Below are 11,219 nucleotides of genomic sequence, written 5' to 3'. Positions count from 1 at the left end.
CCCCAAACACACGATAACAAAATGTAAATGAAAATATCTCTTTTTTTTTCTTCTTAAAAAGCAATAACCAGGTTATATGATTATTCTATGGAACTCAAGATATTTCTCTAAGCTTCAGTATTTTGAGTTAATTATGCAACCCAATGAAAGGTCGTATATTATATAATAACACGTGCCTGTCCATTAGAAGAGCGAAAAAATTGAACGAATATGTGAAAATACAAAGTGCATCTTGGTTAAGAAAATATGTGTATGATGCAAGTATAAAAGATTTGGAGAATGAAACTGAATCCTATTATACAAGTTGAGGCATAACTGTTCAGTACTTACAAGTTTGATTTCTCTTTTTGTCTTCATCCTTTCCTTTATTACCCTCTTTCTCTTTCTTTATGCTGTGCTGTGTTCTGCTTTTGCAATGAATGCACCACCACCTTCCCCATCAATCCACGCCACCTTTCCTTATTAATACTCAAACGCTCTCTTTCTTTCACTCCCTTTCTCTCCTCTCTCTCATCCACAACCTTAATTTTCTGCATTCTCATTTCTCAAAAAGGTAATGGATCTTCGATCTTCTGCTTCTTCCATTTCCCCACACTTCAACTCTCTCTCAAAGTTACCATTTTTTCTTCTTTGGGTACTCATTTTTAGTCAGCTAACTAGTGGGTATCAGTTTATTTTCTTGCTTGCTTTGTCTAGCTGGCAATGGAGGATCCGCATCTCTGCATGTTTAGTTTGCTCTGCTTTCTGGTTATTTTACTTTTGGGTTTTTACCTTTTTGGTTTTAGGTTCTGTCTTCTGGCTGAGTTTTTAACCACAGATGGTTAAAGTGTGGTTTTTTTCCTTTTGGTTATGTGGTGGTTTTCAGTTTTGTTACTTACTCGCACTCACTTGTTGTGAATGTTACTACTTGTATTAAGCTGGTTCAGTTTCTTGGAGTTTCTCAAAATTCAAGAGAATTTTTCCGTTTTCTTCACTCTGCATATGCTTTCGGTGGTGTCATGTCAGATGTGAATTTTTTATTTTTACTTTTTTATTTTTTCTATGCCACATTCACCTCTTTCCTACTCATATTCGGGGTGGTTTTCTCACATTTATCTGATTTCTTCTGCTACGTTGTGTGTGTGTGTGTGTGTTTTTTTTTTTTTTTTTGGTTGGTTTGACCCTTATTTTTTCATGGGGACAATTAGTCATTTGTTAATTTACTATTTTTTTTTTGGGTATATATGATAATTACGTAACGTTTACTTGATCTCCTATGCTCTCTTTTGGTCTCTCTTTTGATTCTTTATTGACGAGATTGTAGTCTCTTTCGTCCTTTTCTGCTTTTGGGGTTTTCACTTTATCTCTTCTCGTATTTCTGTGTAGTGGGAAACCAGACTTTTTCGTAGTTGTACTCATTTTCTTGCTTTATACTCACTTTTTTTTCTCCTCTCTCTCTCTGAACTGGCCATTGCCTCATTTTCCAAGTTTTTGCTTTGTTTTACGGAGGTAAACGAGGAAAAGGACATGAAAAACATATTTTGTAGCTAAATGCTCTTGTTCTTGTGTATTCATTCCCTTCAGATTTGTGAGTTCAAGTACATTAATTGTGTTTTTTTTGCTTCTCATATGTTCTTATTTTTCTTATGCTTTTGATGTTTTTAGCCAGAAAGGTTTTTCCTTTTTAAATCATGTTCTTCCTATTTTCTCCTTCTGCTACTAGTCTTTTTTCTACTTTTGTATTCTGGGGTTGTTTTAAATTTGAGAAAGTGAAGGTTTGAGAGAAGCTTTTTTGATGATTCTGCAAGAAAGTTGAATACAATATATCAGTTGTGTGTTGAGGCTTGCAATTGGAGATCACTGACCTTGATATTTATTTGATCTAATGAGGATCTATGTTTAGTGAAAAGAAAAAGACACAAATTTTGGGGCCTTGAACCCTTTGAAACATGAAAATACGACATGGTCTATTTTGTTCTTGTTTGGTTCAGTTTTTAATGCGAGTTTTCTGGATTAAATTATTTTTTTTGGTAGAGAGATTAAATTATTTTAAAGTCTTCGTTTCGAAGCTGTCAATGTTTGGACAGTTTTTTAGTATATTCTATTAATTGTTCACATGTTGGGATGTTTTTTTTATTCATGTAATAACTTGTTTTGCTGAGCTTTTCTCCCTTTTTCTTTTCTTTTACTTGTTGCAATGGCTAGATTTTTCGAGACCCTATATTAATTATTATAGCCACCTGTTTTCTTGTGTTTCAGCTGGTTTCATTATCCGTTCAAATAGCTTTCAGCATATTTTGAATTTGACTGCTAAGGAAAGCCCCCTTGTTTTTTTCTGAGGTGTAAAGTGGATTATATTTTGAGTTGAGAGAATATTTGGAATCAGGATTGTGTGCTTAGTTGACCAGACTTGCTATCTCAGCAATTGATGTCAGATCTACACTGAAAAAAGAAGCAACTTGACCTTATATATTCATCAGATGTCTGCATTCTGGAGCTGAACAAATGGGTTGTTGTGTCTCAACAAGCAGTAAGAGTACTTGTAGCAGCAAGAGCAATGGGGACATGGTGTCTCCATCTTGCTTAGAAATTGGATTCTGTGGCCAAAAGAGAACAAGGAGAACATTCTCTGATCATGTTATTTCTCTTCATCATTTGCCATCTTTGCCTAGCAGAATTTTCACTAATGGAAAGAGCCGGGGTTCGTGCATATTTACACAGCAGGGCCGCAAGGGCATTAATCAGGATGCCATGATTGTGTGGGAAGTAAGTATGTTCATTTTGTTTCATGTTGAACTGTGTTTAATTTTGGAGTAGTAGTTGTTTTTTGTTTCAAAATGTCAGGTTTTTCTCAATACTCTTTCACTCTTTGGTACAGAGATAAATGGTGACTCTTTTTAAATGATCTAGAATCAAAATTACTTGGGTTTTTTTTCCCGATATAAGCAGTTGTTTCTCCAGAATAAGTTAAACCAATCATGCATTTGTTGAGAAAATGTGATCTTATTGAAGACAAACTTTAATTTAGACATTGACATCCTATTTTGGATCTGTGCTTGTGCAGGATTTCATGTCTGAAGATACAATCTTTTGTGGTGTCTTTGATGGTCACGGTCCACATGGTCATCTTGTTGCACGCAAAGTGAGGGATGCCTTGCCGATTAAACTGCTTTCATTTTTGCATTCTTGTGAATCGAAGCGAAATGGTTCAGGTAAAACTTGCTTCAAAGGGAATGTAAAACCTGAGGGTGGTGACTCTGAGAAGGATTGCTCTGCTGAGGATAAACTGAACTCTACGTGGAGAGAGGCTTTCATGAAGGCTTACAAGGCTATGGACAAGGAGCTCAGGTCTCATCCAAATCTGGATTGCTTCTGTAGTGGGAGCACTGCTGTGACTATAGTGAAGCAGGTATAGTCAAAGAGCAACATTTACATTTATGTTTCCCATTCTTTTTCAGTTTTCTTAATTTCTTATCTTTTCAGGGTTTAAATCTGTTCATGGGATATATTGGTGATTCCCGGGCAATCATGGGATCCAAGGATAGCAATGACTCCATGGTGGCTATTCAGTTGACTGTTGATTTGAAGCCTGATTTGCCAAGTGTGTCATTTGCCATTACCATTTATCCTCTCTTCTTCTGAATATATGCTTTTGTCTAGATTTAACTTAAATTCAAAATTGGTTGGAAATTATTATAGGGGAAGCAGAAAGAATTAAGCGGTGCAAAGGTAGGGTATTTGCTTTACAAGATGAGCCTGAAGTGCCTAGGGTGTGGTTGCCTTTTGATGATGCACCAGGACTAGCAATGGCTAGAGCATTTGGAGATTTCTGCTTGAAAGAGTATGGTGTGATTTCTATACCTGAATTTTCTCACCGGCTGCTTACAGACAGAGATCAGTTCATTGTTCTTGCCTCAGATGGGGTAAGAATTTCAATCTCATTTCCATTTTTTTGGTTGTTTGATCAATATTACTTTGCAATTTTGAAGTTAGTTTCTGTTGGTTAGTCAGGCGTTGTGATTGCCATGAAGAAATTATCATACTAGGTTAAGATGTAGCAGTGAAATACAAAAGTGATCAATGTAGGAAAAAAATTAGATTAGTGATTAGTACTTAGTAATGAATTATAGCAGAGCATTAACCATATGGTAATAGGAAGGAAACCGAGAAGTGTCTTCTAGAAAATAGAATTTTTAACAATCTTGTCAGAGATATTAACTTGCCTGGCCAGTTGTCAATTAGCAGAGTAACAGTTGGATTACCTAGCTTCTTGACCCCTCAAGATGTAACATTTACACAATGGTATATTTGAAGTGATAAGCTTTCTTCAATATGATGAAACAAGTAACTTGCCAAAAGTGTGCTAACTAATTGTAATTTTCTGTTCTTAATTCTCTTTCTCATTCTGCTGTTTATTTAATATTTTTTATTCATGTTTTCTTTTTCTTGTTTTTTTTTTCGTGGGGGTGAGGGGTTGGAATTGGTTTGCTTGAATTTGGCTCAGTGGAATCTTTAGAGCTTCACTTGAATGAATGACGCATGAAATCTTCACGAACATTTTGCCAGGTTTGGCTATGTTATAAGAGTGACATGCTGATATCTGATTTTGCATGAGTTGATAATAAGCTGGCCACTCTTTGGATTGCGAAATATACACATTACTTTCATTTGTGAGAGAAATATGTTTTAGCATTAAATAGTACATGACTGATGTGTTTTGCAACGCTTTTCATAATGCATAATTCTGTCATGTACAGGTCTGTTTGAAAAGCATCAGAATCGTTAACCGGGTTTAAGTCAAATACAACCCATAGAGAATTTTTTGTTCTCTACTAATATTGTTCCTTGTAATGATATAATCTGGAAACGCATATAGTCAATAAATTCTTTTTACTTCCTGAAGTGGTGTGAAATAAGAAAAGTGGACGTTTTGCACCATATTATTGATTGTCTCACGTTTCGTTCAGGTGTGGGATGTTTTAAGCAATGAGGAGGTGGTTGAGATAGTATCTTCAGCACCAACAAGATCATCGGCGGCGAGGATTCTGGTAGATTCTGCTGCCAGGGAGTGGAAACTCAAGTACCCTACTTCAAAGATGGATGACTGTGCTGTAGTGTGCTTATTTTTGGATGGGAAAATGGACTCAGAATCTGATTATGATGAACAAGGCTTTTCTTCTGCCACCATCCAGAGCAACCATTCTGGTAACCCCATTGAGTCAGATGATGGACAAAAGTCTGAGCCATCATTGCAGAGGAACTTCACTGTAAGATCCTCAGAAGAAAATGAGACTAATGGAGCACCACCTGTTGATGCTGAAGATGGAACATCATCAACTGATGATCAAAACTGGTCAGGTTTGGAAGGCGTCACTCGTGTAAACTCACTAGTCCAGCTTCCTAGATTTTCTGAGGAAAGGCCAAACTCTTGAATTTGTTGGCTTCATGGGGGCTGTTTATTGTAATACCTGGCACAACACTGAATTCAAGAAAGAAATTTTTTCTAGAAGGGGTATCATTTTGGTGCTCTTTGGTTGGATAATCAACTTGTAGAAAACTAAGAGCATCTTCAATTGTGCAACTGGTGGAGTTGCCTTAACTCACTTTTGATGGGTTCTACAATGCTACATGAGATTTAAGAACTTAAATAAGTTTTTCTTTTGGTATCGGTTAATTTTAAATAAGTTCTCTCTAACAGGACAATCCCCTAAAACTAAAGATTTTTGCAATTGTTTCACAGTTCTGAAGAATTGTTACGAACATTTTGCTTTAATTATGAAATTGTATGAAAAAAGTTCTTAAGATTAAAAACTCTGCAAGCAATTTTAGTTGATGTTAATTAAGGTCACAAAAAGTAATTGATTTCAGCATGATGTAAGGCGTCAATAACGTTAGACTTTCATTGAGATATGTTCTTGCTCCAAGCCTAAGAAATTCCAGCAAATCTTGGTTGAAAATTGACATTTGGTGGTGTTGCCAGCTAATGATAACTGGGGCAACCTTAGATAGTTATTATTGTCAACTAATTATTGAGGCAACACTTGAGAGGTATGATTGAAAGGTTCATACACTGAACCGTGACCAATGATGATAGGCCTAAAAGCTGCACTATGGTCTCGACTAGGAGGAGATTAACGGAAAAGTAAAATTACATATATGATTGATTTCTTTATTTTTTTTCTTCCAAATTTTATGGGTATTTTCTGATGTCATACAAATTTCATCTTGATTTAAAAGTAAATTAGTTTTTATCTGTTGGTGTATCATTGGCACAAATAAAATTGGAATTGAATATGTTAATCAAGAATTTATGTTGATGAAAAAAAAAAAAATAGATTGAAAGACAGAGACTTTTACTAAAGATAGTTAAGTTCTCTCGTATACATTTGTGTGTGTGTTTTTTTAAAGCTATCATATACATTAGTTAGTTATCAGAAAAGTTTATAAATGTCTTGTAACAAAGGCGATAAATATTTTGTATTAATAACATTCATCTAACAAATATTCATTTTTATCATGTATTAATTTTTTTTTCGTGAGAATTTTGCATTTAATTCTTAAAACAACATTGTAGTTTTTTTTAAAAATAATTTTGAAGATTATGTATGTGTAAAAAATGATAAACTAAATAGTTTATTTTAGTTTTTATATTTATAATGCATTTAATTCTTAAAACAACATTGTAGTGTTTTATTTATTTATTTATTTTTATTTTATAATTTTGAAGATTAATGTATGTGTAAAAAATGATGAACTAAATAGTTTATTTTAATTTTTATATTTAAAATTGTGTTCACACACTTATAAATTACTCTCTTTGTTCCTTTTTAAATTTTAATATAATATTAATTGATATGTTATTAATTATATCTTTACATCTCATTTAATTTTTACTTCATTTATAAATGATAATTAACATGCATTTATCATAAAACAAAAATGAAAAAAAGATAAAATAGAAAACAACAAAATTATTTTTATAAAAAATAGAAAAATTTATTAAAATTTTTTATTTGTATAAAATAACCTTAAATTATAAAGGAATGGAGGTATAGCATAATGCAAGCATTTCAACTGGCATGAATTCCGACAGTCAGTGTGACAACATGAGATGAGCGCGACCTGTCTTCTTAAACTTCAACTCACCTTATTCAGATTCTGCCATTATTTGTGTTGGGGTCTATATGCAACTGCAATGATGAAAGTTTACACTTTTTCTGTGCACAAAGCTGTTCCAGGGCTCCTCAATATTTTGCTTACATTATATATTATCATGCCTGGATATATATTTTGGAGTTGGGTCAACGAGTCATATAATTATAATTACTAGTGGAAGTCAACATTTTTTTTTATCATTACTATTATTATTTTAAGATGAGATTGAATAGAATAAAAGTAATAATTTATAGATAAAAAAAATAATTATGTTATATAAATATCTATTTTATATATAGTTAGTTATACAAATTTTTAATTTATGATTTTGAATGAAATTTAATAATATATTTTATGTGTTACTATAATTTATATTCACATTTTTTAATAATATATTATATATATTGTATTTATTACGTAGATAAAAATAATTTTTAGTGATACATGTTGTGTTACTATATAATGTATGTCAATATATGACAATTTTATTTTTATAATGAATCTAGCCACTTAATTAATTAAATAATTTATGTGAATTATTATAACACTTTTAGTATCAAATTTAATTCTAACATAATAATTAACAAGTTTAACTTATGAGTTATAACTAATGTCTATTGAATATTGATTAAGGGAAAAATATGATTAAAATTAATTTAATATCATTTTTAAGTAAGTTTGATAAAATGAGCTTATTTTCAAATTAAGAACATTATTAAGTTTGATAATTAATTAGAATATTTTATTTAAAAAACTATATTTTTGATTTATTAAGATGAAAAATTTACTTCTTTATTTATAAAATTAAAATAACTTATAATCAAGTTAAATTTACCGTCATTTTTTTTTGACATATCATTACTTGACATCTGCAAAAATTAATATGTTTACTGATATAGGTTAATGTTCTTTCATGGTTCTGAAAATTTTATACGTATTAAATAATAATTTTAATATTTACACAACAGAGTAAAAAAGATAGAGCAGAGGTGAGAAACAAGGTATATATATATAATCCGATCACTATAAGATAATTCTTTCTTTATTTTAGTTTTAGAGGTTTTAAAGAATAATTTTGAATTTGATCGATTTAAAAAAAATAATAATAATTAATTTACAACGTATAGAAGAAACTCATATACATGTGATATTTTATATGAATTATAATTATATATGAACTAACCTTACATCTAAAATAAAAAGGAAAAGGAGTGAGATTCACAAATTTTTTATTTCTCACCTCTCATTTCTTACACACTAAACATACATACTTATCTTTACCCTCTCATTTCTTGCTTATTTCTAGGTTACCAAATATAGTGTAGGTGAAAAAGTTAGAATTCCAATGGACAAGAAATTTGAAGAAGCCTTCCTTTGGTGAACAACTTAATTGGTGTGCTTAAGTTAAGATTGGGACTCACATAACTCATCATTATTGCTAACATATAAAAGTAACATTGAGAGTTTTGATCTATTATCTTACATTGATAGGATCTTCTTTAGAAAAAATTGATGAGTAGAGTATTTTCATGATATTGAGTCTATTTAGATAGAAACACTTTTAAAAGTATTTCTATTGATGAAAATAACAAATATTTTCTAATAAAAAAATTCTTAAAAATAATTTTAAACTTGTATCAAAATAAACTCATTCACATTTATTATCTGTCTTTTCATGTATTTTTGAATTCTCCAAAATCATGAGTAATTAAACTCACTCTTATTAAGAATTTATGTAATTAAACTAAATTCATGCACTTTTTATATATTGTTTATTAAAGTTTTAATTTACTTAATAGTCCCTCCTTCTTACTCTTAATGCTCTTTGTTAGAGTGTTGCCGAATGGACTAGAGCTATCTGCATGAATAAATACATGTATGTGAGTTACTCTATTCTTTTATAGGCCAATTATTTTGTGGTTCAACGACCTTGTTAGCCTATCAGGTTGGGCCAAGCCAAATTGACCCAGTTATTTTATTTTCAATTTTTATTTAATTTTACAAAGAAACACTGGAAAAATACCAGGTCAAATAGATCTTAGGCTTCGGGATGAAAATTAAATGATTTACTAATTGGTCTCTTTCACGATTTTACTAGTGTGATGAATAAGGTGCAATATAATTGATGGATACTTTTGTCTCTTAAATATGTAGTGAGAAATTTGATTCTTAATTCATATGTATAAAGAACATTTGTTGGGGAAAAAAAACTTCACTGGTGTGCGAAGAGGACAAACTCCGAGCCTCGGTACATGGCGCAATATTAATCAGAGTCACAGTTATGCTCAAGTTAGTAACAAGTAACGCGTAAAAGTAGAGAAGATAACATAAGAATGGAGCCAAAACAATTCCAAATGTTACGGTGCATAAATCAGCCACGTGAGGGCTCCATTTACTGGCCGCTATAACATTGGTGACCATATCTTGCACAAATAGTAAGTAATAAAATCTTGTCCTAATGTTCAACTACCAAGTGGCTTTATCCCCATGCACCTGAATCACATTGCTCTTGCTCAACAAGTACACTTAACTCACCGCCAAGTAATGATATAAATAATGCATATCCACTCCCTTGAGATTCAACACAAAGGTGACAAACCAATTAAATTGAAGACATCTGAGTCATACCCTCCTTGCTTCAACACTTTTCATATCTGAAAATGGCTTTCAAAGCTTCTTCTTTCCTTGCCCTTGTTCTCATTTCCAATATCCTCCTTGCCACAACAGTTGCTGGACGCAGCATTGCCGAGAACACAAACTCAGAGGACAAGAAAGAGCCTCAGTTCTTGTTCAAGTCTGATGGTAGAGTGCATATTCCAGGCATTGGACATTTAGGATTTCCACCTAAACATCACTTTGCACCTCATAATCCATTTACTGGTGGCAATGGTGGAGCAGGAACAGGATCAGGATCAGCATCAGAACCACGATCAGGATCACCAGGTCGCAGTTATGTTCCAGGTGGTGATGACACTTTTGTGCCAAACCCTGGTTATGAGGTTCCCATTCCTGGCAGTGCTGGTAATGTTCCAACACCAGTTCATCCATGAGTTAACTCATGCATGATTGTAATGCATGCATGGCTAGAGGTAGTTAGTAAGTCGATAATGTTAGAGAGTGCGATGCTAGCATTTTTCTGACAGATAAATAAGTGTGCTCCTTTGTGCACGTTGGTAGTGTATATGGTGATAATCATCATGGATTAATCGCCAATTGTCGAGTCTTTCGGTTTGTTTTTCCTTGTAGTCTTGTTTTAAGCTGAATTAAGTATGATGTAAGGTTTTTGGCTCTTCAAATTAAGTAGTTGCTTATGAATATGAGGCCTAGAAAATAATTTAGTTGTTGTGGTTCAAATGTTTTGACACCCTCTTCATGTCCCATTTTATATGTCTCAATCTGTCTCTTAACTTTTGATATTCTCTTTTCATGCACATTATTACATGTTTCTTCATTAGTGGGGATGTATTACAGCAAAGGTGTCAAATAATTATACCTTGTAAAAGCAGGAATGTAGGGTTTAAACCTATATCTGTACTTTATAGACTAGTATGGGGCCACGCAGCACATGGTGAATCAATGCACACTTTGTATTTAAGCAACAAATCACACTGAACAAGTGTTGACATTGACAATAGCACAAACTGATATGAATTACAAGGACATGATATTCCCTTGATGCTGAACACATATCACGGATTATGTCACCCTTCAATTTCACGCTTCAAATCAACCAACTGGCCTTAATTCACATACTGTACGGAGAACAAATTAAAACCTTCGCTATAGCAGAAAAATCATTTATTTTCCTCAACATCTCACCTCATACGGAAAGACAGAAGTTCAGTACATAAATACAAAGAAAGTATGTGTGCTATCAGAAAACGAATAAACCAAACCACTGCAAGTTTATCACATGCAAAATAAGAGTTATGCGTCCCTTTGACACCATTGAAAAAGTAGAAGAAATTAAGAAACATACGTACACATACTCTGCTGTCATAATCAATCAGTTTGCATTTGTATTGATCGGTTATCATAGATTTAGAAGAAAGAAACATACCTACACATACTCTGCTGTCATAATC

The 11,219-nt window shown here is 32.5% G+C and overlaps 2 protein-coding genes across 2 annotated transcripts; both read left to right on the top strand.

The window, feature by feature from the left end:
• The first annotated feature begins 308 nt into the window (after positions 1-308).
• Positions 309-5,645, top strand: LOC109798575 (putative protein phosphatase 2C 52). The gene is made up of 6 exons (XM_020358898.3): positions 309-553; positions 2,239-2,745; positions 3,044-3,388; positions 3,463-3,580; positions 3,679-3,902; positions 4,947-5,645. Exons 2-6 carry the CDS (start codon positions 2,485-2,487, stop codon positions 5,409-5,411), a joined length of 1,413 nt encoding a protein of 470 aa, XP_020214487.1. The 5' UTR covers positions 309-553; positions 2,239-2,484; the 3' UTR covers positions 5,412-5,645.
• Positions 5,646-9,638: 3,993 nt separating this feature from the next.
• Positions 9,639-10,488, top strand: LOC109799175 (putative cell wall protein). The gene has a single exon (XM_020359713.3). It carries the CDS (start codon positions 9,795-9,797, stop codon positions 10,182-10,184), a length of 390 nt encoding a protein of 129 aa, XP_020215302.1. The 5' UTR covers positions 9,639-9,794; the 3' UTR covers positions 10,185-10,488.
• Positions 10,489-11,219: the final 731 nt, after the last annotated feature.

The sequence above is a fragment of the Cajanus cajan genome, chromosome 8, assembly GCF_000230855.2.
Source record: "Cajanus cajan strain Asha chromosome 8, NIPB_CcT2T_4, whole genome shotgun sequence".
NCBI classification, from domain to species: Eukaryota; Viridiplantae; Streptophyta; class Magnoliopsida; order Fabales; family Fabaceae; genus Cajanus; species Cajanus cajan.
Note: the sequence above shows the minus strand (reverse complement) of the source record. Positions and strands in the feature narration are given on the sequence as shown.

What these genes read in the sequence shown, in the direction of transcription:
- LOC109798575 (XM_020358898.3), top strand. Translation starts at nt 2,485, where the DNA reads ATGGGTTGTTGTGTCTCAACAAGCAGTAAGAGTACTTGTAGCAGCAAG. An exon ending in CTGTGACTATAGTGAAGCAG is followed by an intron (nt 3,389 to 3,462) that starts GTATAGTCAAAG and finishes TTATCTTTTCAG; the next exon opens with GGTTTAAATCTGTTCATGGG. An exon ending in TTGTTCTTGCCTCAGATGGG is followed by an intron (nt 3,903 to 4,946) that starts GTAAGAATTTCA and finishes CGTTTCGTTCAG; the next exon opens with GTGTGGGATGTTTTAAGCAA.
- LOC109799175 (XM_020359713.3), top strand. Translation starts at nt 9,795, where the DNA reads ATGGCTTTCAAAGCTTCTTCTTTCCTTGCCCTTGTTCTCATTTCCAAT.